The sequence below is a fragment of the Pristiophorus japonicus genome, chromosome 7 (assembly GCF_044704955.1).
Source record: "Pristiophorus japonicus isolate sPriJap1 chromosome 7, sPriJap1.hap1, whole genome shotgun sequence".
Classification (NCBI taxonomy): domain Eukaryota; kingdom Metazoa; phylum Chordata; class Chondrichthyes; family Pristiophoridae; genus Pristiophorus; species Pristiophorus japonicus.
Genome location: NC_091983.1, coordinates 71,988,489 through 72,015,664, shown reverse-complemented (window position 1 = coordinate 72,015,664; position 27,176 = coordinate 71,988,489). Strand labels below are relative to the sequence as shown.

General features: G+C 43.7%; 1 protein-coding gene across 1 annotated transcript; it reads right to left on the bottom strand.

The window, feature by feature from the left end:
* Positions 1-27,153, bottom strand: LOC139266786 (adhesion G protein-coupled receptor F5-like). The gene is made up of 7 exons (XM_070884379.1): positions 27,129-27,153; positions 24,934-25,104; positions 13,121-14,494; positions 10,424-10,465; positions 10,288-10,344; positions 5,716-5,783; positions 1-405 (listed from the first exon to the last, which is right to left on the bottom strand). Exons 2-6 carry the CDS (start codon positions 25,048-25,050, stop codon positions 5,748-5,750), a joined length of 1,626 nt encoding a protein of 541 aa, XP_070740480.1. The 5' UTR covers positions 25,051-25,104; positions 27,129-27,153; the 3' UTR covers positions 1-405; positions 5,716-5,747.
* Positions 27,154-27,176: the final 23 nt, after the last annotated feature.

Here is a 27,176-nt window from a genome sequence, read left to right as displayed (position 1 = left end):
ATGTGTCCCCATCTTCAGTACATGGCTGGACGCTGAAATTTCAGAATTATTCATCAATTTCTGCATTCAGATCCATTGTTTTTAGACATTTGAACAATGTTAATAACTACTTTGAGGCGAGGTGTTCACATGAGGGATTAAACAACAATATCAATATATTTCTTTTTGTCAAACTATGGTTAAAAAAAACAAGTATTCAATGTCCTCTGGAGACTTTGGAGGCAGTAAAGTACATTGATGGCATCTTCGCAGTGTGCTGTGCTGATTCAAGATGTAGTAAACGTGCTTTTCACATGATTTCACTGCAGCATCCATTCCCACATTCAGAAATTGCTCCTGGAGGCACGGTGCATTGGAATCCCAGTGTGTCATGATTAGAATTGATTCACATCCAACTATAAAGCACTGTATAAATGAAAATATTTCTTGTATAAGTAGAAAGCCCTGTGAAGTGCTTTGATCTCCTACGTATAAATGATTTATATTACGGAGTCTTGTAAAGCTGGAACAGGGAAGCACATGAGGATCAGAGAACAATTAGGAGCCAGGTATTACAATTAGTTATCCGAAGTTACTGTACAAGGAGTCACATTTTAATTGGGAAAAATGGGGATAGGGCAGGAAAGTGGAGTTGATATAGAGGTTCAACCATGGTCTTATTAAATGGTGGAGCAGGACCAAGGGGCCATATAGCCTACCCCAGCTCCTATTTCTTTCTTATGTTCTTAAATGGGGCAGGTAGGGCCCACATTGCTTTGTTTAGACTTGATTCCTACATTACAACAGTGACTACATTTCAAAAGTACTTCATTGGTTGTAAAGCGACTCACAGCTCGAACATTTAATTATACATTTAGTTTTAATCAGCTAGCTAATCAACTGGTTTGGAGCAGTTGATGGTTCATAAGGGAAAGTTCAGAAAGAGATGCCGTGGCTCAGTGGGCAGCAGTCTCGCATCGGAGTCATATTCCAGGTCAACAATCCCAGTGCAATGCTGCACTGTTGCAGGTGCTGACTTTCAGATGAGATGCTAAACCGAGGTCTGCTCTCTAGGGTGGATGTAAAAGATGTCACGGCACTATTTTGAAGAAGAGCAGGGGAGTTCTCCCCAGTGTCCTGGCTAATATTTATCCCTCAATCAACATCAATAAAACAGATTATCTGGTCATCAGCACGTTGTTGTGGGAGCTTGCTGTGTGAAAATTGTCTGCCACATTTCCTACATTATAACAGTGACTACACTTCAAAAGGGCCATTTTGCAGCAAAATTCTAAAGGGTCAAAGTGTGTTAAAAAGGCAAGCCCGAAGGCTCTGTGCCTCAATGCGAGGAGTATTCGGAATAAGGTGGATGAATTAACTGTGCAGATAGCAGTTAACGGATACGATGTGGTTGGCATCACGGAGACATGGCTCCAGGGTGACCAAGGCTGGGAACTCAACATCCAAGGGTATTCAACATTTAGGAAGGATAGACAGAAAGGAAAAGGAGACGGGGTGGCGTTGCTGGTTAAAGAGGAAATTAATGCAATTGTAAGGAAAAACATTAGCTTGGATGATGTGGAATCGGTATGGGTGGAGCTACAGAATACCAAAGAGCAGAAAACGCCAGTGGGAGTTGTGTACAGACCTCCAAACAGTAGTAGTGATGTTGGGGAGGGCATCAAACAGGAAATTAGGGGTGCATGCAATAAAGGTGCAACAGTTATCATGGGTGACTTAAAATGCATATAGATTGGGCTAACCAAACTGGAAACAATACGGTGGAGGAGGATTTCCTGGAGTGCATAAGGGATGGTTTTCTAGACCAATATGTCGAGGAACCAACTAGGGGGGAGGCCATATTAGACTGGGTGTTGTGTAATGAGAGAGGATTAATTAGCAATCTCGTTGTGCGAGGCCCCTTGGGGAAGAGTGACCATAATATGGTGGAATTCTACATTAGGATGGAGAATGAAACAGTTAAGTCAGAGACCATGGTCCAAAACATAAAGAAGGGTAACTTTGAAGGTATGAGGCGTGAATTGGCTAGGATAGATTGGCGAATGATATTTAAGGGGTTGATAGTGGATGGGCAATGGCAGACATTTAGAGACCGCATGGATGAAATACAACAATTGTACATCCCTGTCTGGCGTAAAAATAAAAAGGGAAGGTGGCTCAACCGTGGCTATCAAGGGAAATCAGGGATAGTATTAAAGCCAAGAAATTGGCCAGAAATAGCAGCGAACCTGGGGACTGGGAGAAATTTAGAACTCAGCAGAGGAGGACAAAGGGTTTGATTAGGGCAAGGAAAATAGAGTACGAGAGGAAGCTTGCAGGGAACATTAAAATGGACTGCAAAAGCTTCTATATATATGTAAAGAGAAAAAGGTTAATAAAGACAAACGTAGGTCCCCTGCAGTCAGAATCAGGGGAAGTCATAACAGGGAACAAAGAAATGGCAGACCAATTGAACAAGTACTTTGGTTCGGTATTCATTAAGGAGGACACAAACAACCTTCCGGATACAAAAGGGGTCAGAGGGTCGAGTAAGAAGGAGGAACTGAGGGAAATCCTTATTAGTTGGAAAATTGTGTTGGGGAAATTGATGGGATTGAAGGCCGATAAATCCCCAGGGCCTGATGGTCTGCATCCCAGAGTACTTAAGGAGATGGCCTTGGAAATAGCGGATGCATTGACAGTCATTTTCCAACATTCCATAGACTCTGGATCAGTTCCTATGGAGTGGAGGGTAGCCAATGTAACCCCACTTTTTATAAAAGGAGGGAGAGAGAAAACAGGGAATTGTAGACCGGTCAGCCTAACATCGGTAGTGGGTAAAATGATGGAATCAATTATTAAGGATGTCATAGCAGCGCATTTGGAAAGAGGTGACATGATAGGTCCAAGTCAGCATGGATTTGTGAAAGGGAAATCATGCTTGACAAATCTTCTGGAATTTTTTGAGGATGTTTCCAGTAGAGTGGACAAGGGAGAACCAGTTGATGTGGTGTATTTGGACTTTCAGAAGGCTTTCGACAAGGTCCCACACAAGAGATTAATGTGCAAAGATAAAGCACATGGGATTGGGGGTAGTGTGCTGACGTGGATTGAGAACTGGGTGGCAGACAGGAAGCAAAGGGTAGAAATAAATGGCTACTTTTCAGAATGGCAGGCAGTGACTAGTGGGGTACCGCAAGGTTCTGAGCTGGGGCCCCAGCTGTTTACATTATAGATTAATGATTTAGACGAGAGGATTAAATGTAGTATCTCCAAATTTGCGGATGACACTAAGTTGGGTGGCAGTGTGAGCTGCGAGGAGGATGCGATGAGGCTGTAGAGTGGCTTGGATAGGTTAGGTGAGTGGACAAATGCATGGCAGATGAAGTATAATGTGGATAAATGTGAGGTTATCCACTTTGGTGGTAAAAACAGAGAGACAGACTATTATCTGAATGGTGACAGATTAGGAAAAGGGGAGGTGCAACGAGACCTGGGTGTCATGGTACATCAGTCACTGAAGGTTGGCATGCAGGTACAGCAGGCGGTTAAGAAAGCAAATGGCATGTTGGCCTTCATAGCGAGGGGATTTGAGTACAGGGGCAGGGAGGTGTTACTATAGTTGTACAGGGCCTTGGTGAGGCCACACCTGGAGTATTGTGTACAGTTTTGGTCTCCTAACCTGAGGAAGGACATTCTTGCTATTGAGGGAGTGCAGCGAAGGTTCACCAGACTGATTCCCGGGATGGTGGGACTGACATATCAAGAAAGACTGGACCAACTGGGCTTATATTCACTGGAGTTCAGAAGAATGAGAGGGGATCTCATAGAAACGTTTAAAATTCTGACGGGTTTAGACAGGTTAGATGCAGGAAGAATGTTCCCAATGTTGGGGAAGTCCAGAACCAGGGGACACAGTCTAAGGATAAGGGGAAAGCCATTTAGGACTGAGATGAGGAGCAACTTCTTCACCCAGAGAGTGGTGAACCTGTGGAATTCTCTACCACAGAAAGTTGTTGAGGCCAATTCACTAAATATATTATATTCAAAAAGGAGTTAGATGTAGTCCTTACTACTAAGTGGATCGAGGGGTATGGTGAGAAAGCAGGAATGGGGTACTGAAGTTGTATGTTCAGCCATGAATTCATTGAATGGTGGTGCAGGCTCGAAGGGCCGAATGGCCTACTCCTGCACCTATTTTCTATGTTTCTAAAAGTACTTCATTGGCTGTAAAGCACTTTGAGACGTCCTGAGCTAGTGAAATGCAAGTTTTTCTTTTTTTCCCTTTTTTAAACATGCAGCTGGGAGTCTTGCCGCCCGGTTAACCCCACCAATGGACCCACTGTGACCTTCACAGAGGCCGACTGCTGGGCGGTCGAAGGGCCAGCCTGAAATAAGCAGTTGGCCTCTTTCCTAAGCAAATCAAGGTGCTAATGGTGTACAGTAGTTAGGACCACGACTGCAATGTTAAGAAGCTTGAATTCTCCTCCCATGAATACCTTTATTCCAATCAGGATATGGCCAGAATTATTTTTTTTAATTAATATTTTGTGGAGCTGGCTCTACAAACACACTGCGGGCTACTGGCAGCCCGGTCTTGCATCGCCTCGGCATCGTGTTAGAACCCTTTGTGTCCTCCCCCCACCGCCTCCAACCCCCACCCTGACCACCTACCTCCAGGCCTCTGCCAGCGTCCCAATGAAAGGAGGCTGTCTGATTTGGTTCAGGTAACCGATCAGTTCAGATACCTTGAGAGACATCAGGCAAGCGGTGGGCACTGTGATCCCGCTTGTCATTTAATGCCACACTAAGAGAATGACTCAGGCTGTTGTTGCTCGTCCTCATTTGCCCCTTTGACAAGTTAGATGGCACAACAACAAGGAGCATTCCGAGACAACAGGAGGTTTGCAAAGACTTGGAGAAAACACAGTGGCACCACTGGGCCATTGACAGGACCATTTTGCACAGCACAGAAATATTGGATAGCATTTTGAAAATGGTTAGAACCCCTTCAACAGCTGAACCCAAGTGATTTGCAGTACCCCAGTATATTTATTCTTCAGTCTTGTACAGACAAATGTGATTTGCATATTTTTAAACAATGGTTACTAGCAGTCTGTCAGTTACTCTCATATCTTCTGTAAGTTACCATTTCTGATTGTGTTCTATATACTCTTACTTCCTGATTAATGGCTGATTTTCTGTTAAGGTTGCTAGTGCTTTAGATATTATTTCTTTCATAATGTGGGGCATATAAGCATCAGAATAACAAATTGCCAGAAGGATCTTAAGGTTTCAGAAGGTTGAGCAGCCACTACAATCACTTTAAATTGTCTAGGTATTCGAACACCAATACTACCAGCAAAATGTCTCCCAAACCTATATAGCATTTTAATTGAGAGCAGGTGAGCATCCCTTTAAATAGTGCTGCAATGGCTGCCTCCCAACCTGTATTGCCCATGGTTTGTGGCTGGGTTGAGGAAGTAATGGTGGCATGGCCAATTAACAGAGAAAGGTGTTGGGGGAACTGACACTGTGAGTTGGCCCTGTTTGAAAATTTCAATTAGGCCCCACACCTATTTGTGGCAAAAGCTCTCATCACCTAAATGGCGGTTCACCTGAAAATCCCAATGGACAAACCTCCAATAGTAAGACACATTCTTTCTTCCCTGCAATTATTATCTCGCTATCGCCCCATTTATGGCCTCAGTATCTTTATTTTTTTATTGTACTGACCTTTTATTCGAAAATATCTCGTAACCAAATGTTCAATTAGAACTTGAAGTTGAAGCAGTCAGTAGACTCTAAAATAAATAAAAACAAAATTGCTTCTTACAAATGAAGTTATTTATATTGTGTTCCTAACACAGATGAGGTTGCACACAGGGAGGTTAAAGTAACAGTGACCTCAGTCTTTAATAAGACACTCCAGGGTGAGGAACAGGCCTTAGGGGCCAGCATATATACAGTGCCTTGGGACTTCAGGGGATGAGCTCCCTGGTGGCGGAACATGGGAGTACATGCTTTACAGATATACAACTATTTATTTATTCATTTCTTTTTGGTACTTGTTGGTACTTGTCTACTCTTTTTTTCTTCATTCTCAAAAATCCATTGCGTGATTCAAAGTGGAGACATGAATCTTTGAGAACAACATCTTGTTACTCATTTTCTTCAATATTATGACTAAGGAAATATTCTTACATTATGCCAGCGACTACACTTCAGAAGTACTTCATTAGCTATAACATGCTATGGGACGTCCTGAGTTCAAGAAAGGTGTCATATAAATGCAACTCTTCCTTTTTTTTAAATAGGAAGTAGGAATACCGAACGTGATGAGTGTGAAGGCCTAAGGATAGCTATCAGCTGAGCGGACAGAGTGAACAAGACTGACTGATGTAATGAGTAGGAGTGGCCTGGGTGCAGTAACTGAATGTGCTACAGTGAGATGATTGCAATGAGTAGTGTGCAGATAGAGCTAAAGGGCCCTGAGATTCTGTGGGGTTTCTCCCGGTCTCCTGGCCATAACTTCAGCAGGAGATCAGTAAACCCCTGGATAAACAACATTAACCTGGATACCTGAATGGATGAGGGACAACAGAACAGGCAGCTGCAGTAGCTGACAGACGGGTGATTGTGATGGTGGGCCTTTATAACACCTGTGCCGAACTTTATAGAAATTAGAAACATTTCAATGAACAAAATTTGCATTTCAAGTGTCGTTATTCAGTCGCTGAAAATTTCTGTTTACAAACTGAGAAACATGACATATGGACCATTTTACTAAAAAAGCACTAAGCCTCTAAAATATTATTCATTTCGTGGAAAATAATAATCAAACCACTTCAGTCCGGAACTATCGTTCTATAGCAAGCAACAAGTTTTACAGTTATGTACTCTGTTGAATAAAGTGATTTCCAGAAATACATTGTTAAAGAATGATATTGCATAGAAAGATAGGCGAATTTGCGCAGAGATTCTCCCGCTGGTCCACCTTAACTCCGGTGGAAGAGCAGTGGAAATCCCAGGAAAAACAGTTACAAAGTACAAAGTAGCAAATGCTTTAAAAAAGCCGTTTAGCAGAATGAAAATGAATCTGGCTGTAGATTCCAAATGATTTGCAGATAAAAGAACGAAAAATCAGTGTGAGTTCTCCTGGTCTCCCACAGCAACTCCAATGGGAGACGAGCAGAACTCACCTCGCACATTTCCCGGGAAACAGCGGAGACCCAAGGCCTGAAATTCAGTACCGATGGAAAGCTGGTGCTCCCCCCACCCTTTTGGGGCCATTAGCGGCAAAATGTTTTCGTGGCTGGGCCACCCCATATTCAGCTCCAAAAGTGAACAAATGGGTTCCAGCGCTAATGAACCCTTCCAAAGTGGATTTTTCAGTGGTATGACTGTCTTAATTTGAGCGTTATCACCACTGAGAAATTCAGTATGCACGTAAGGGTTTCTAACGAGCCAGCTGCTCGCCAGGGTTTGCAGCAGGGCCCTGAGGGGGGAAGGAGGTTGAAAGGATGGCTGGTGTAAGAGGTGCAAGAAGAGCCAACAGGTTCACTGATATGGAGCTGGAGACACTGATGGACGGGTGTGGAGGACAGAAGAAGAATACTGTTTCCTGACGTGGGGAGACCTGGCAGACCACCAGTACATAATGCATGGAGGGATTTCAGGGGAGGTGTCGGGCACCTCCATATATGTGAGGACACACCCTCCCAGGAGGGTGCTGGCCAGTCTGCACCCAGCCCTTCCGGGTGGTGAAGGGTTGACGCCTCCTAGTTCTGGGGCGATGGGGATGCTCCTCCTTCTCCTCCTCCTCAGGTGGTACTGCTGGCTCGACCTCCAGCAGCTGTCCCCTCATGATGGCCAGGTTGTGCAGCATGCAGCAGGCCATGACAATTATGGAGATCCATTGAGGAGAGTACTGCAAGGTGCCACCAGAGTGGTCCAGGCACCGGAATCTCTACTTAAGGATGCCTATGCCACTGCTCGATGATGCACCTGGTGGCACAATGAGTGTCATTGTATGCATGCTCTGATGCTGTCCTGGGGTTCTGCAGTGGAGTGAGCATCCAAGTGGACAGGGAATATCCCTTGTCCCCAAGCAGCCAACCACAATCCTGATTGGGTTGGTCAAGACGGCGGGCACACTGGTCTGGCGCAGAGTGAACGAATCATGGCTGCTGCCTTCCTTGCCCGCTGCCTGTTTGCACGGTGCTGATGGCAATGCCTTCTCCTGCGTGCCACCCTGCTTCTGTCCAGGTGTACCAGGTGTCACCCTCCAAACATTTCTCCCATCCTCAGAGTGAACCCTGCCAAGCAGGTCTCTGCAACCCAGAGGCCTCCACTAAAGTGTCAGACCTGAAAGTTGTATAAAAGTACAGGGGTATGTGCAAACCTCTGAGCAGCACTCAGCAGGTTTAATGGAACCAAAACAATTAATAAAACTATATGAAAAGCTAAATACTACAGATGATGGAATCTGAAATAAAAACACTAAAATTAATAAAACTATTTCCCTATCAAAGGGCCCCGATTGTGGCAAAACTCCAGCGGTGTCATGTTCGAGCACTGACTCGAATACCTCGCGGGGGCACTGCCTGAAGAAGTCCTACCTTTTTGTAACTGAAAATCCCTGTCCTGGCCACTTTTCAGTGGCCCACACACTGCTGAGCTCAATGCTGGAAACTTACCTTTACAGCGGTTTCACCCCGGCGTTTCCGGCGTAAGTGAGCACCGCTCAAATCCCCCCCAAGCTGAATATGGCTTGGGGAGGGAAAATTACTTGACCGCGGCGGCCGATCGATTTTTTCAATTGGCCGACCGAACCCCGAGGCAGCCATCCCTTTGGGGATGGTGAATTTCAGTCCCCCAGTGTAATGCCTTTTCCTCGGGGTTCCGTGGGTCTCCTGCCAGAATTACAACAAGAGATCAGAAGAAAACGCAAGGAATGTCAAGGCCACAGCGTTTCGTCTGTAACCATTCATTCAAAAGATTAGTGTAGGACTGAGTGATAGAAATGAGATAACGCGTGAGTTACAATCCAGGGCTAAGAATCTTTTATTCATTGAAGCAAATGCCAGGCGGTGGGCAATCCGGCAGCTCCTCCCCAGAGCCGAGCCAGAGGTAATGAATTAAAGGGCAGGAGGAAGTCTCTGGGGGAGGACATGGAAGTTCACGCTCCTCCTGGCCTCACAAAAATCTTTAAAACAAGTATTACCTACCTGTTTCAGGCCAGCCCCCAAAGGTCCTTTTAAGCATTGCTGATTAGGTCACTCAGCGCTCAGTAACTCTGGGCAGAGTGTGAGCAGCACTACACTCATTGGTACACAAAAATGGTGTTAGGGGTAGGACCTCAATTTAAACATTGCAATAAGGCTCCTGCATACTTCAGCTGGGAGCAGTGGCTGTGCAGTTCCAGGCCTAATCAAAAATCGAGTTGTGCGAGCTTAGAAGGCTAGTGGATGAGAGAGTTTTAAATTTCTTCTGCCAAGCACTTCAATTTTCATAATTTTCCACACATCTTGATTTGACATCATCAGCAAACGTTTACTCGGTTTCCCTTATAACTATGTCCAAATCATTTATATTAATGAAAAGATAAAGAGGTTCCAACACTGATCTCTGGGGCACATCACTACCCACATCCTGACAAGTCAAAATAGCATTATTCTGGCTTTGAAGTGCAGATAATGCAGCAAAACTATTCCAAAATAACCATAGAAGCACTATATATGTTAATGTATAGAATGGGAAATGTTTGGGCCTAAATTTGGGTGGTCATCTTAAAGGTGGATCATATCTTCTCTCAGGTTTCCCTCCTGTTGGATCCACCATCTTAGTAGAAATTATTCCATCAGCAGCACCATGCAAACACTTTCCCATCTGCTTTTGCTCTGCTGCTTCACCATTGGAATATTCAAATGGGACACTCCATCCTGACTCTAGTCCAAGCTCCCAGAGAAGAGATTTAGAATTACTAATGGGAGCCAAGACTCAAGTTAGGATGGGGAGCTGCCATTATACATCACCATAATACTTCAGAGCAATCGCTGATGGAAGATCTGAAAGGAAAGAGAGTGAATGTATTTGTGGACCCTAATGAACACAACGGTGATAAATTTGGTGATAAATGTTGAGCTTAATCTTTCCAAGCATCATGGTTGTCTGAGGAGTGCGTTCTGTAAGTATAAGTTGTTATGTGGAATTTAGGAGGAGTGGTTCTCTTCTACACAAGTAAGTAAACTATTGAACTTAAAATGCGCAGCACTACACTCTGACGGAAACTGAGCATAAACTTACCGACTTTTGGGAAGAAGCTGGTGACAATGAGAACTTCTGTGTTAGGGCTTCTTGCACCTGATGGAATAACAGAGCAAAAGAGTTTAAGTGAGATAAAAAGGAGATGAAGTTGGGAGAACTGGTGATTGTAACTTACCTTACTGTCCATGATTATGCCAAAAATAAAAATAAATAATCCCTGAAAAAAAGAAAAATATCCTTCAACAGATAAACAAACACTTAACAAATCACACCGAATACTAGCAATTACAAAGTGTTTCTGCTATTCGGCCACTTTACTCCGAATGAAATAATACACTTGGCCAAGCTTTTCCGACCAACAGTAGCCAGCAAGAGTGCAGCTGGAATCATAGATTTTGTTCACAATTTATCCTGTTGTGCCCTCCCCGACTCTCATTGCCAACACCCTCCCTTAGTTTGTGAATTATAGCTTTTCTTCTTGCCCATGGGCTGTTTGTACTATTATTGTGTATTAGCCAAAAAGTGTACCCACTCTAAATAATTTTCCAGTTTGATAAGCGAGGTACTTTACTTACCAATTGATGGCCATTACAGGGGATTGACAAACCATCAATCAGCCCCATGATTAATTTCTTGTTGAGAGTTTCCCTCTTCTCGACCTCTCTCTCCTCCTTTAATTCACTCTGTAAAACCTACCTCCTTGACCAAGCTTATGGTCACCTGTCCTAATATCTCCTTATGTGCCTCGGTGTCAAATTTGGTCTGATAATTCCCTGGATTCCCTGGATTCTGGGGAGGTCCCAGCAGATTGGAAAACTACAAATGTAACGCCCCTATTTAAAAAAGGAGGCAGACAAAAAGCAAGAAACTATAGACCAGTTAGCCTAACATCTGTGGTTGGGAAAATGTTGGAGTCCATTATTAAAGAAGCAGTAGCAGGACATGTGGAAAAGCAAAATTCGGTCAGGCAGAGTCAGCATGGATTTATGAAGGGGAAGTCATGTTTGACAAATTTCCTGGAATTCTTTGAGGATGTAATGAGCAGGGTGGAGAAAGGGGAACCAGTGGATGTGGTGTATTTGGACTTCCAGAAGGCATTTGACAAGGTGCAACATAATAGGTTACTGCATAAGATAAAAGTTCACGGGGTTGGGGGTAATATATTAACATGGACAGAGGATTGGCTAACTAACAGAAAACAGAGAGTCAGGATAAATGGAGTATAAAAGCAGGGAAGTCTTGCTACAGTTGTACAAGGTATTGGTGAGGCCACACCTGGAATACTGCGTGCGGTTTTATTTTCCATATTTACGAAAGGATATAATTGCTTTGAAGGCAGTTCAGAGAAGGTTCACTAGGTTGATTCCGGAGATGAGGGGGTTGACATGAGGAAAGGTTGAGTAGGTTGGGCCTCTACTCATTGGAATTCAGAAGAATGAGAGGTGATCTTATCGAAACGTATAAGATTATGAGGGGGCTTGACAAGGTGGATGCAGAGAGGATGTTTCCACTGATGGGGGAGACTAGAATTAGAGGGCATGATCTTAGAATAAGGGGCCGCCCATTTAAAACTTAGATGAGGAGAAATTTCTTCTCTCAGAGGGTTGTGGATCTGTGGAATTCACTGCCTGAGAGAGCTCTGGAAGCTGGGATATTGAATAAATTTAAGGCAGAAATAGACAGTTTCTTAATTGATAAGGGAATAAGGGGTTATAAGGAGTGGGTAGGGAGGTGGACCTGAGTCCATGATCGGATCAGCCATGATCGTATTAAATGCCGGAGCAGGCTCGAGGGGCCGTATGGCCTACTCCTGCTCCTATTTCTTATATTCTTATGTTCTATAATGCTCCTATGAAGTGTCTTGGGACATTTTGGTCCTTTAAAGGTGCTGTATAAATATTGTTGTTAATTTCACAGACTCCTGTTATTGAGTGTCCAAGGGTTCAATCGCAGCAGTAACAGTACTCGCTGTTCTGAGCTTAGTCACTTACTGCTTTGGGATTCCCTTGCAAAATACTGTGAAAAAGCCACTCTTCTCATGGTACTCTGCCTTTGAGTGAAATCTTCCCCACCACTGCATCGAGGTGGTCTGTCATATGGACTCAAACCAGTGCTGAATGGTCCATTGTAAATGTGTTGCTTGCAAGAATGCTGTGGGAAAGGAATCATATTATCCTCATCCAATAGCCAGGGGAGCTACCAATCCTGTGTTACATACACCCATGGCTAAAGAGGCAGCATGTGTGCAAAGAAGGGTCCATTTATCTTGCTACTTCTCCCGATGCCACTGAACTTGTTCAATATTTGTTCGCCGACCCACCTGATCAAGGTCATCATGCCAACCTGCTCTTCCACTTTTATTGGAAAGTCAGAGCTATCACCTTTACTGGAGGGTGACCACCTACCCCCAAAAGAGCCATCTCCAGGATTACATCACTGAATGGGAGAGTTTTGCCCAAGTTTCCCCTTCCAGCCATGATTCTGTAGTTTAAATGCTGCTCTGTACGACAAACAAGTGAGTCCCCTTTTAGGGCAAGAATCCTTCCTTTAAGTGCAGCTGACTGACCTGAATGTACAATTGGTAACCTATCAGTTTTAAGATGAGCTTCCCTGTGCACGACACATCCTATGTGGTTGCTTCCACGTGTCTTGGGCATGCGCAATCTCAACTATGTCAAACTGCAAAATTGGGATTCTAGGTGCCTAATGGGTCTTTGCTTACTTCTGCACTACTGTTGGCCTGCCTGTGTTGAATTCTAGCCTCATAACATATATTATTACAACATGTTCAGTTGATAATATTTTACATGTATAACTTGCATAAAACTAACTAGCAAAATATCAAAAGTTTCAGGCATTATATAATACATACCTGAAGTCCATTGAGAATATTAAATATGTAGTCGACGGCAACACTGGGCTTTTTGTTCAGATATGCAAATCCAAGTACCCAAGTGAGACCCAGGAGTGGGGTTAGGATAGCAATGCTTCTCATAATTTGTTTGGCTGCATTTTTATCCTTTGAGTGGCTGCTGGACTTCTCCCCGATGGTTGGTCGCAGCATCTTAAATATGGCCACTAAGGTAATGAAGATGTTGATTGTAACGATGGTCAATGGCGGCCCAACAAAAGTAAGGTAAAGGGACAGCTCTGCTACGTTCAACCAGCATTCATCCTTTCTCAAGTAATGATTTCTTGTATAGCCAACTGTAAATGTGCTGATGGAGATAATTAATGGGCACAGGTAGCCCAGGGTAAATGAGATTAACTTCATTGCTGATCTGCTGAAATCTTTGAAAAGAAAAATCAAATGATAAAGAAGCAGTAGAGCTAGAATGAACATCCAAAAAAACAAGGCAAGGTGCAAAAAGTGAATGAATAAAACAGCCACTTTGCAGATCGCTGTATTTGGCTCCAGATAGTCAGATATGATGAACCATGTATTAGCAGTTAGTAGAGATAGAACAATATTCAGCATTGCAATATGACGGGCATGTGAGGTTTTAGTTTTGGTCACATGCTTCCATACAACTGCCTCTATAATAACGCTGATTACTAAACTTCCCATAGATATGCTTATTGTAATCATGCTTATATAATGCAGACCCTTATTTTTTTCTTGTTTAAAACGGGACATCAGTATAGAAAAAGATGTCAGGTGGTTACACTTGCAAACAATATTGCTCCCAATTTTTTCAGACTTGCATCCCATTCCATCCCATCCTCCAATACTGTTACGATCAAAGTTCCAAAATACACATTGAACACTGGCTGGATCAAGTGTGGCGCTCAGTGGCATGAAATTCATCTCAATACTAGTTGAGCTGTTTTCTGCAGTTGTTGTTAGAACAAGACCATTCAATTGAAAGTCACTTGTGTCATTTGTGTCCAGAATATCAATCATTGTTGGATATGCAATGCTGATAACAAGGGAATTATTTGGAAGATTTACCAATTCACGTTGAGCAATGGTAACATTGGTACTTAATGATTTATTTCTGATCTTTATCTCACTGAAGTTCACATTATAAGGCTTGCTAGAAGTGGAATCAACCTTCGCCCCCTTTAGTTGAATATTTGGTTTTATGATTTTGAAAGTTTCTTCAGTTGGAGACAATAACCTGGTAAATGATTCTACTGACTTTAATAATTTGGAGCTGGAGTTGTCCTTTGTTTCAGTTTGCACTGTTCTCCATGCAGATGTTGAAGATGCATCGACCAGAGAATTTACTGTGCCAAGGAAATCCTGGAAACATAAGTCATAGGTTCATTAAGTAAATCTTCAGGCGAAATTCTTATTGGAACAAAATAGAGAGAAATAGTTGGAGAAAGGCAACTATTAAAAAAGCTCGCTGTCTCTTTGATTACTGAATGATTTTGAGTAATTCTGCAAATGAAGCAGCTGGAATGAAACCAGCAAAATCAACAGCAACTTTTCTAATGGGCACAAGTAAGGGTCACATTAAAGGGGAACATAAGGAGAGTGTGTGGTGTTGTGGGCTCTTCCAATCAGAGTGGGCATGTAGTAGCTGAAATCATACTATGGAATATGAGCATTGAGCTGTTAACACGTGCATATGAACTTGCTTTTATCACTATTTTAAATCTGTTCTTAAGTTCATTTAAATTGTGTGCAGAAGATTTCATAAGAACGTGTGCAGAACTCCACCTATTCATGCGCACACACTGTAAAACTTCAGGGTCTCCTGGAACATCCTGGCTCACCCTGACTCATCTGCGGCTCCATGTTGGGAGCAAGGGATACAGGGCAATTGTTTCTAATGAGGAGGGACAGGCCACACATTTTAAAGGGTCAGATGAAATTGTAAGACAGGCCACAATTAGCTAAAGTTACGGATTTTTTTAATACATTCCTGAGATGTGGGCGTCGCTGGCAAGGCCAGCATTTATTGCCCATCCCTAATTGCTCTTGGGAAGGAGGCGGTGAACCGTCCTCTTGAACTGCTGCAGTCCTTGTGATGCAGGTACTCCCATAGGGCCCAAGTTTCCACAAGAAAAAAAACGGGCGCCCCTTCTCCACCTACTAACAGGTCCTGTGGCACTCGGCGCAGCCAGCACGAGCTGTGGTGGGGGGGGTGGAGCCAGGTCCCGGGGCTGAAAACAGTGCCGGGACCTCTGCACATGCGCGCTACAGTCGGCACACAAGTGCAGTAGCTCCAGGCGCCGAACTGTGTGGGAGGGGCCCGAAGCACGCAGCCCCTAGCCCTGGCTGAATGGCCTCACAGGGGCTGCGTGAATGAGGCTCCTCCCATGGCCAGCTCCTGCTCCCCGCCCGACCAGACCCGACACTCGCTCCCCCCCCCACCCCGCCGACCAGACCCGACCCCCGCTCTCCCCCCCACCCCCACCCAGACCAGACACCCGCTCCCCCTCCCCCACCCCGACCCGACACCCGCTCACCCCCCCCGCCCCGACACGAGACCCGACACCCGCTCCCCCCCCGACCAGACACCCGCTCCCCCCGCCCTGACCCGAGACCCGAGACCCGCTCTCCGCCCCCCCCCCGCCCCGACCCGAGACCCGACACCCGCTCCCCCCCCCCCCCCGACTGACCCGACCCGCGCTCCTGTTGCCCGACCCGACGCCCCCCTCCCCCCCTCTCTCTCTCTCTCTCTCTCTCTCTCTCTCTCTCTCTCCCCTCCCTCTCTCCCTCTCTCTCTCTCTCTCTCCCCCTCCCGCTCAGCGGCACGAACGCCTGCAGAATTCTCCCTGGCTGAAGCACTTTCACACAGGTAGGAAGATGGTTTATTTAATCTTTTCTTGGCTTATAAATGTTTATTCAGGTTGGATTTATTTGTATAATATTTGTAGAAGTATAAATAAGGATTTATTGTCGAATTTAATGAGTTCCCTTCCCCCCTCCCCCCCTCCCCCCCACCTCGTTCTGGACGCCTAATTTGTAACCTGTGCCTGATTTTTTAATGTGTAGAACAGGTTTTTTCAGTTCTACAAAATCTTCACTGGCTCCATTCTACTTTAGTTTGGAGTACATTTTCACTGTGGAAACTTTCAAATCAGGCGTCAGTGGCCGGACACGCCCCCTTTTGAAGAAAAAATTCTGTTCTGAACTAGAATTCTGTTCTAACTGACTAGAACTGCAGAAAAAAAAATGTGGAGAATTGCGATTTCTAAAATAGTCCATTCTCCACCAGTTGCTCCTAAAAATCAGGTGCGAATCATGTGGAAACTTGGGCCCATAGTGCTGTTTCGAGGGAATTCCAGGATTTTGACCCAGTAATGATGAAGGAATGCTGATATATTACTAAGTCAGTTGTAACTTGGAGGGGAACTTTCAGGTGATGATGTTCCTATGTGCCTGCTACCCTTGTCCTTCTGGGTGGTAGTGGTTGTGAGTTAGACCATCAGCAGGCCCGGCCATTGGAGGGAGCAGTGTGTGGCGGCCCGGCCCAGAAATCGCCACAGTCCCAGCCTGCAAGAGCATCAGCAGGCCAGGGCCATTAGAGGGAGCAGCGTGTGGCGGCATGCCACTGCAGGGAGCAGCGCGTGCTGCTGCAGGAGAGTGACTGCTGCGAAGCCAGGTCACTAATTGCAGTTCGGGCAGGCACAGCAGGAGGGACGAAGGAGAGGCAAGAGTTTGTAGATGGAAGTGACCGGGGCCCAGGAGAGGAGTGAGTTTGGGGCTCAGAAGAGGCAAGGGCCCAGGGGCAGCATGGGCCAGCCTGCACTGCAATATGTGTGCGCGCTAGGTCCGTGCGGCAGAGCTGGTCTCCAGTCGTCTTGGGTAATCCTTGCCGCTGGAACAAGACCTAGCTCTGTCAAGCCCATGTGGTGGCTGGTGTGCAACGGCCACCACACGTTAATAAAATCCACGCACAGGCATCTTCCATCCTTCAAGATGTAGTTCTGGATCTGGAATATTTGTTCCGGATCTGGAACATTGAAACACCTATGAACTCTTTACATTTTATTGGATTAGTGGTTTGGTGTAATTCATTTAAAAAGTTATTAAAGTATGAAATGAGTGCAAGGAGTGCCGCTGGGCATTTGCAAGGTTTAGGCTCTTAGAACACCACTTGCTCCCAGACTTGGGGGCTGTAGTTGCAGTCCCCCTTGGGCTACAGTCTGAAATGGAGATGGAACAGAGGCAGCAAAGGGGACAAGCTGCTCATAGAGGGAGGAAGAGCTGTTAGAAGAAGAGGAGTAAACTGAAGAGGAGGCAGGAGGCAACCCAGACAAACCATTTCTGGACGGGATATCTGGGATTGAATCATCCACCTGCAGGACCAATGAACACAATCCCAATTCCCCTTTCAGCATTTGTCTCACACCTTCCCTTCCCTCTGATACTGACCATCACAGCATCCTCTTGGCAACAATGCTGAAATAAAAGCCACCACAAAGCAAACTCTCCAATCCAACTTTATCCATATATGCATCCAATATTACATTTAAAAAAATCTAATCACCCTTGTGCATTCCCTTGGTGATTGTCTTGCATGTGCCTTTGGCTATCCTAGTGCTCTTACTCAATGCTACCCCATTGGTCCAGCAATGCCCGCGCCCATCTTTTAGTGGCAAACTATTTCCTCTTGTGGGAGAGTCCTGAATAAATGGGGCACAACCTTAAAATTAGAGATAGGCCATTCAGTGGTGATGTCAGGAAGCACTTCTTCACACAAAGGGTAGTTGAAATCTGGAATTTCCCTCACAAAAAGCTGTTGAGGCTAGGTAAATTAAATATTTCAAAACTAAGATTGATGGATCTTTTTTAGGCAGGGCGATTAAGGGCTGGATTTTTGTTACCGTCTATTTCACGGTGTTATTCACGGCAGGGCGGTAATTATAGTGCCCGAGTAAAGTTTGTGCCTCAGTCAGTAAAATTCATCAGCTGGACCCTGAGTGTGTGGCGGTACAGTAAGGGAGGCGTTACATACCTCTTTTAAGGCGCAAGGCCAGCTGAGCAACTGAAAATCTGTTCCCTATGAGAGGCTTCTGTGGAAAAACAATATCTCAACTAAAAACACAACAAACATTCCCAATCCCTTAAATACCTCACAATAAGCTACATGCTACATTGCAAAAATAAAACTAAACAAAACAATCAAACTTAACTCATTCATCACTCACCACCGCCGGGACAGCTCTGACTGCCTGGTTTTCCAGGCGGTCCCACCACGGCCCGCTGCAGGACGCTATAGGGTCAGCACACAACAAATTTCAATGCGCAGTCGAAACTGTTCGACGCTCCCGGGTGGTGCTGTTCTGTGCCCCGCAAAACCGGCAATAAATTTACCGGCGAGGCGCTGGAAACTGGCTGCCCACCCAGAAAGCTTTTCCTCCGCCATTACCGCCCCTCCGGGGTGCGAACAGAGGCGGCAACATAATGAAAATCTAACCCTAAAGGTTATGGAACCAAGGCGGGTAGATGGAATTATAATACAGATCTAATTGCTTGGCAGAACAAGCTGATGGGCTGAATAGCCTACTCCTGTTCCTATGTAGTAGCTGTGAGACCTCCAGGTCTGAAGATCTGATGGGTGCTTGCAAAAAAAGATCACTTACAATTTTTGGCTTTTCCATCATGTTATATGAGCCCCCTCAAATACTCCAATCTGGCCTCTATCTGCCCAGTCTATTAATCTGTTTATCCTCCTGATGTCACTTGAAATCCTCTTCACAGTTTACCACATGCTCTATTTTTGTGTCATTGGCAAATTTTGACACCCACATACCCAAATGGAGACCATTTATATAAATTGAGAAGATTAATAATTCGAGCAACAACTCCTAAGGATACCACATCTTAGATTGCTCCAGACCAAAAAACATCCATTTACCACTACTCTCTGTTTTTGTCCTTTAACCAAGTTCTTAGTTATGCTGCAACATTCCAGTTAATACCGGGTGCCTTAACTTTAGCAACAAGCCTCTTATGTGGCACCTCATCAATCACCTTTTGAAATTCCATATATAGAATATCCACTGCACTTATTTTACCAATACACTTTGTTATTTTCTTAAAGTACTAGCACATTTTGTCAGACATTACTTTCCTTTTACAAATCCATATTGCCTATCTTTAATTAATCCATGTGTTTCTGAAAGCGTATTCAGTTTATTCCATATTATGGCCGCTCGATGCTTACGCACCATCAATGTTAGGTTGCCTGGTCTTCAGTAACTTGGGTTACCCCTTTCTCCCTGAATAGATGTGTTAGATTGAAAACACTTCAGTCCTACAACAAAACTTCTATATTAAAGGAAGTTTGAAAGATAGTGGTCAGAGCCGCTGTTATATCCTCCCTGACTTCCCTCAACATTCTAGGATGCCATCAGGGCGAGCTGCATCGTCCACTTGACTTTCCAGTGCTACTTCTTTATGTAATATTAATCATATCTAATTGTTCCACCTCCTCTTGTAGCCTTTTATTCCCATTACTACAATCTTCTGTGAAAAGTAAGGTAAAATATTTCTGCCATTCCTTTATCCTCTATAAAGAACATTTTAATTTTTTAACATTTAATTTTTATTAGGTAAATTTTCCTCTTCTTGGGCAGTAATCTAGTGCAGTGGATCGTCTGTCATGTTTAAAAACCTCCGATTTTCATTCTTTTGATTTCAATCGAATGAAATTGGACATGCTCTATAACAGGCAGGCCATCCACTCCACTAGATTACCATTGGGTGGTGAAGAGGAATATTTATCCCTACGTGTTTATAACTATTTCTTACTATTTCCTTACTATTTCCCTTTATGTTACCTATCAGTTCTTCTTGTGATCCGCTCTTAGCCTTTTGTTATTTTTTGCTTCTGGTCTGTATTTTTTATATTCTGTTTGATCTTGTTTTGTATTATTAGCCCTGGATTTGACATGCCTCTTTTAAGTCTTATTTTAATGCTAATTTTTCTACTCATCCAAGGAACTCCAGCTTCAGCAACACCATATTTTCTTATGGGGAAATGTGTAGTCAGTGGCGATTGAAAGCTTGGTCAAAGAGATAGGTCTTGAGGAGGTTTTTAAAGGAAGAGAGAGAGATGGAGAGGTAGCAGTTTAGGGAGAGAATGACAAAGAATAGGTCCAAGATCACTGAACAAGGGTGCATTGAAGGCAGAGGGACAGAGCATTCGGGAAAACATAGTAATTCACAGGAGATTACAGAGATCGAGCGGGGCAAGGAAATGGAGGGACTTGTGAACAAATACAAGGATTTTAAAGTAGGATCGAAGAAATCCCACAATGTTTTATCATTACATAAAGAGTAAGAGGATAACTAAGGAAAATATAGGGCCTACTAGGGACCAAAATGGTGATCTATGTGTGGAAATGGAGGATGTGAGGAAGGTAGAAACCCTCATCACATTTAAAAAGTACTTGGATGTGCACTTAAAGAGCCATGACAAAAGAGGGGGATGATGCTGCTATTGAAGTTAAAGGAGAAAAGAGTGAAATATTGAATGGGAAAAACTTAGTAAGAGAGGAAGTATTATGGGGTTTAGCAGCTTTGAAAGTAGATAAATCGCTAGGACCAGATGAAATATATCCTGGGCTGTTTAAAAAAAAAGCAAGGGAATAAATTGCAGAGGCTCTGACCATCATTTTCCAATTCCTCCCTGGCTACAGGAGTGGTGCCAGAAGATTGAAGAACTGCTAACATTGTTTTAAAAGGGAGGAAGGGATAAACCGAGAAATTGTAGGCTAGTTAGTTTAACCTTGGTGGTGGGCAAATTATTTTCAATCAATTATAAGGGACAGTATTTAGAAAGACACAGATTAATCAAGGACAATCAGCCAACATGGATTTGTTAAGAGAAAGTCGTGTCTGACTAATTTGATTGAATTTTTTGTGGAAGTAACAAGGAGGGCCAATGAGGGCAACACTTTTGATGTAGTCTACATGGATTTTAGCAAGGCTTTTGACAAGGTCCCACATGGCAGGTTGATCAAAAAAGTAAAAGCCCATGGGATTCAAGGGAGAGTGGCAAATTGGATCCAAAATTGGCTCAGCGGCAAGAAGCAACAGGTAATGGTTGACAAGTCTTTTTGAGACTGGAAGGCTGTTTCCAGTGTGGTTCCACAGGGCTCAGTACTTGGTCCCTTGCTTTTTGTAGTACAGTATATATTAATGATTTAAATTTAAATGTAGGGGGCTTGATAAAGAAATTTGCAGATGATACAAAAATTGGCCGTGTGGTTGACAGTGAGGAGGAAAGCTTTAGACTGCAGGAAAATATCGATGAACTGGTCAGTTGGTCAGAAAAGTGGAAAATAGAATTCTATCCGTAAAAGTGTAAGATAATTGCATTTGGGAAGGGGCAACATGGCAAGGGAATACACAGAAAATGGAATGATACTGAGAGGTATGGAGGAACAGAGGGACTTTGGAGTATATGTTCACAAATCCTTAAAGGTAGTAGGGCAGGTCAATAAGGTATTCAAAAAGACATTCGGAATGCTTTCCTTTATTAGCCGAGGCACAGAATATAAGAGCAGGGAAGTTATGCTAGAACTGTATACAACACTAGTTAGGCCACAGCTTGAGTACTGCGTGCAATTCTGGTCACCACATTACAGGAAGGATGTGATTGCACTAGAGAGGGTGCAGAGGAGATTACGAGGATGTTACCAGGACTGAAAGATTTTAGCTATGAGGAAAGATTGGATAGATTGGGGTTGTTTTCCTTGGAACAGAGGAGGCTGAGGGGAGATTTAATTGAGGTGTATACAATTATGAGGGGCCTAGATAGAGTGGGTAGGAAGAACTTATTTCCCTTAGCAGAGGGGTCATTAATCAGGGGGGGATAGATTGAAAGTAGTTGGAGGATTAGAAGTGAGATGAGGAAAATAATTTTCACCCAGAGGGTGGTGGGGATCTGGAACTCACTGCCTGAAAGGGTGGTAGAGGCAGAAATCCTCATCACATTTAAAAAGTATTTGGATGTGCACTTAAAGAGCCATGACCTACAGGGCTACGGACCTAATGCTGGAAGGTGGGATGAAGCTGCTTAGCTCTTTTTTGACCGACACAGATGCGATGGGCCAAATGTCCTCCTTCTGTGTCATAATTTTCTATGATTCTATAAAATGGTATGTGTCAGGCGATTGGATGCCACTGTACGTGAGCAAGGATGAGATAATAGGCAGTACTTAATGTGGCACAGGATAAATGCAATAACATTTTGGACAAGTTGCAATTTATGGAGTGTGAAGGATTAGAGACCAATAAGGAGACCCTTTTACCCATTAAAATTTTATATGTTTATAAAAGATTTTTAGGTTCCCTTTTATGTTATCCGCTAATCTTTTCTCATATTCACTCTTGGCCCTTCTTACATCTGTTTTCAATTTTCCCCTGCACTTTCTGTATTCTGCCTGGTTTTATATTGTATTCTGTACCTGACATTTGTCAAAAAATCTCTTTATTGTGATTTATTTTAATCTCTATTTCCTTTGCCTTCCAGGGATCTCCAGCTTTGGATTCCCCATCTTTCCTATTTATGGGAATATGTTTGGCTTCTACCCAAAGTATCTCTGCCCTGAAGGCCTGCCTTTGCTCATTCACTGGTTTCTTGGCCAAACTTTGTTTCCATCCACCGATGCTACATCCAGGCTCAAATCACTGAATCGGCTCTCTTCCAGTTGGGTACCTTCATCTTTATTTTTTTTTGTCCCTTTCCATAACAACTTTAAACCTAATTATATTATGATCATTATTACCCAGATGTTCTCCCATTGAAATACACTTCACTTGCCCCACTTAATTCCTTAGAGCAACACCCAGATGGCACTGTTTCGCTTAGACCCCATTCAGTTTAAACCTGACATAACATGGACAGTCTTTTTTTTAACCCATGAAACATATTAAGAAAGCTCTCATAAAATCATAGATTATTAGAATGGGTACAGCAGAGGAGAAGGCCATTCAGCTCTTCGAGCTTGTGCTGGTTTTCTGCAAGAGCAATTCAGCTAGTCCGACTCCCCTTACTTGTCCCCATGGTCCTGCAATTTTTTTTCCTTCAGATACTTATCAAATTCCCTTTTGAATGCCATGATTGAATCTGCCTCCATCACCGTTTCAGGCAGTGCATTCGAGATCCAACCCACTCTGCGTAAAAAGTTTTTTCCTCATGTAGCCTTTGGTTATTCTGTCAATCACCTTAAATGTGTATCCTCTGGTTCTCGACCCTTCTGCTAATGGGAACAGTTGCTCTCTATCTACTCTGCCTAGAACCCTCTTGATTTTAAACACCTCTATCAATCTCCTCTCAATCTTCTCTGCTCAAAGGAGAAGAATCCCAACTTCTCCAGTCTATCCGCGTAACTGAAGTTCCTCATCTCTGGAACCATTCTCGTAAATTTTTTATGTTCCCACTCTAAAGAGCAGTGCGCAGAATTGGACACAATACTCCAGTTGAGGCCAAACCAGTGTTTTATAAAGATTCATCATAACTTCCTTGCTTTTGTACTCATGCCTCTATTCATGAAGCCTAGGATCCCGTATGCTTTTTTAACTGCTTTCTCAACCTGCCCTGCCACCTTCAATGAATTGTGGACATATGTCTCCAGGTCTCTCTGTTCATGCACCCCTTTTAGAATTGTACCCTTAAGTTTGTATTGCCTCTTCTCATTTTTCTTTACAAAATTTCATCTGCCACGTGTGTGCCCATTTGACTAGCCTGTCTATGTCCTCTTGAAGTCTATCACTATCCTCCTCACTGCTCACTTGGCCAGGTGAGTACCCAAGATGCACCTCTGGTGGTGCCGGCACCTACTGGCTCCATGCAGATCAGGCGCCCTTCCACTCACTTTGCAAACTCCAGCAGAGGCACCCCTTGAGGGCACTTGTGGGTACAATCGCTGTGTAACCATGGAGATTATGCTCTGCATATTTTTGAGGGTCCAAGGGGTTTGCTTTGCACTGAAAATGAGGAAACCATTTCATGGAATAAAAATCGAGTGAGCTCTATACCTGGTGGGCAAACCATTCTTCCAGATTACCACCCATGTAGTGAAGACAAAAAAATGTGCTTACATTTCCACTTCATGAATGCTTTCTGAGTGATTGGGGAAAAACACGAGTTGGCAGATTGAAAATTGATGTTGGGAACAGATGTTGGTGTTTAACATACACCTCAATAGACAAAAGCAAAACAGAGTACAAATGTAAAGGTAGTTTTTGCAATGTTACTTTGATGCCTTGGGGTATCCTGATCACGTTTGGCATCCGCCATAAGGGAGAAGTGTAAAATTGATTCTGGTATCTTTAAGCTGCTGCAATCTTTGAGGCCTGGAGCAATGTTCTGCTTTCCTGTTTGTCATGCAGCTGCAATGAATAGCACTGTACAACACTTGCTGGCGGAATGACCCCAATTATTTAAGTAAGCCTCCACAGAAAATTCATCTACTTCGGTGGCTTCAAGGCTGAAGTGCACTTGTGGTGTGCTCCGCATCATGATTGGATGGACAGTGCAGGGTCCAGGAAAATCACTACCCCGCTGCTTCCTCACTCACTGTCATAAGAAGTTACCAAAAACAGGTGACCATGTTCATGGTTATAGGAAGAAGATTAGATGTGAGGTTGTAATAGCAGAATCAATGATGCTCCACAATATAATGAACATTATTTTTCCAGGGAGTTTTAGCAATAGTTGAAATCATATTTGGACATTTTGACTTTTGATCTACACAATGCATAGTTCTTACCTCCACTACGGACTGATTAAGAGACACATTTGTCACAGATGAAAAAGCTGTGAGGATATCAAGTGTGGCTATGAGGTTTCCAGGTGTTGCTTTTTGGCCTTCTGAAATGTTGGCCATTTGCCCAACCAGATTGGGAAGATTATTTGCTAATTCAGTTGAGTTTTTGGTGGACTAGAAAATGAAAAAAGAAGATTTAGAAGGAAAATCAATGTTGTGTTATGGCATACATTAGAAAAGATTTTTTTAAATATGATCAACTTTTTAAGTATCTCAGAATTATTCGCAGGGGACTATTTCCGCAGGGCTTTTCCCCTTCGTCCCCCGTAACTTTGGTAGAGGAACCATGGAAGGCTCGGGAGAAAATGGCAGATGAATAGGTGAATCCTCGTGGAAATTCACCCCCGTAGTGTTTCATATAGTGTCTTTATAGATATCTCTTGGTCCATGTGATCTCCTGCACTGGTTTTGATCGCCTGAGGGAGGTCGGAGAGATATTTTCCAGAGTATTAATCCCTTAATGACCCTGTGTTCTTTCTCTGTGTTTGCCTCTCCCAGGAGATTACACAGCTGTGGGGGCGAGGGTGGTAATGTTGATCATGATGCTTCAGCTATCATGCTGTGGGGCAGGATTGATGGACCAGTTGTTTTGTTCCTGCCGGGAGTATTGTATGTTCGTATATATATTGAATTACTTTGAATTGCAGTATTGTAGGTAATTATAAAGGCAACTGGATGAATGGTAGTTAATTATTTATCACAAAAACTGCTTTTGGGATCCGACAGATACTGGCCTAGAATTTTCTCAACGTGAAGTATGCCCCTTTACACCTTTAAAAAGAAACTTTACACCCGTTGGCATCCTGCAGAGGGAGTTAGATGAGAGTTTCCTGGGTCTGCTCATTTGCATTCCTATTGGTGCAATCTTCGGCATAAAATGGGTGTAAAATGAGTGTAAACAGCTGAACTGCATGGAAATTCCTATGCAGCCTTTAAAAAGACAGTTCAACCTGCAGTCTGCAGCAGCAGACTTGGGGACAACTAGATAAGAGATGAACAGAGCTTGGCTCTTTCCCTTTACACTTATAAAGCTTCACTGCAAGTCTTGGCAATAATTTTATTATACTTTTACAGAATAATGGACACTCAAGCAACATCTCTGCCCAGGAGGCGTGCTCCTTCAGGCTGCACAAATGAAGTTTAGGCTTTCCCTGCCCTGGATGCCCTCCTGTATAATCCTCTCAGAACCTCCTTCCTCACATCTATCTGCATTCCAGCGGGCGTTCATTATCTGGAGTCTGGCAGCCACTTCCTGCCCACTCCCTGGCTGTTTCTGGCAGGAATTGAACCAATGACATGGTATTGAGGACCAGGAGTTAAAATAGCCTGGGGCTGTTTTCCACAGCAAACTGACCTCGGCACCCACCTGCCCAAAACCTGCCAGATTTAAAATTGGAGTTTCAGCCGCATAGAACATAGAAACATAGAAATAGGAGAAGGCCATTTAGCCCCTCGAGCCTGTTCATCCATGCAATGAGATTGTGGCTGATCTGTGACCTAACCCCATTTACCCGCCTTTTCCCCATATCCCTTAATACCTTTGGTTAAAATCTATCAAGCTCATATTTAAAATGAACAATTGCTCTTGCATCAACTGCTGTTTCCAGAAGAGAGTTCCAAATTTCTGCCACCCTTGCGTGTAGAAGTTTTTCTTAACTTCGCTCCTGAAAGACCTGGCTCTAACTTTTAGACTATGTCCCCTAGTCCTAGAATCTCCAACCAGCAGAATTAGTTTCCCTCTATCTACCTTATAACTCCAGGGATACAACCCCAGTTTGTGTAATCTCTCCTTGGAATTTAACCCTTGGAGTCCATGTATTGTTCTGGTAAATCTAAGCTGCACTCCTTCCCCGGCCAATATACCCTTCCTGATGTGTGGTGCCTAGAACTGAACCCAGTACTCCAGGTGTGGTCTAACCAGGGCTTTGTAAGCACACTTATTGTAAGGTTACACTAGTGGAGTGGGAGCAGCTCCAAGGAATGTCCTTGTCGAAATAAAATGCCTGAAACAGAAATATTTACATTTGTTGTTCTGTGGAAATATTTTCGAATGTAATGACAAAAGGCAGTTAAATGGAACTGTATTCTGAAATATTTCTTGCCAGAGAAAGAACTGAATGAATTACAATGTACAGTACCTGCAGAATGTTGCTGATTTCAGCCGAAATACAATAATCTTCTTCTGC

Excerpts from the sequence above, each read along its gene's own strand:
- LOC139266786 (XM_070884379.1), bottom strand. The coding sequence starts at position 25,050 with ATGGCCAACATTTCAGAAGGCCAAAAAGCAACACCTGGAAACCTCATA. Across the intron at positions 14,495-24,933 it reads TTAATCAGTCCGTAGTGGAG|GATTTCCTTGGCACAGTAAA; the intron begins GTAAGAACTATG and ends TTATGTTTCCAG. Across the intron at positions 10,345-10,423 it reads GCATAATCATGGACAGTAAG|GTGCAAGAAGCCCTAACACA; the intron begins GTAAGTTACAAT and ends TTATTCCATCAG.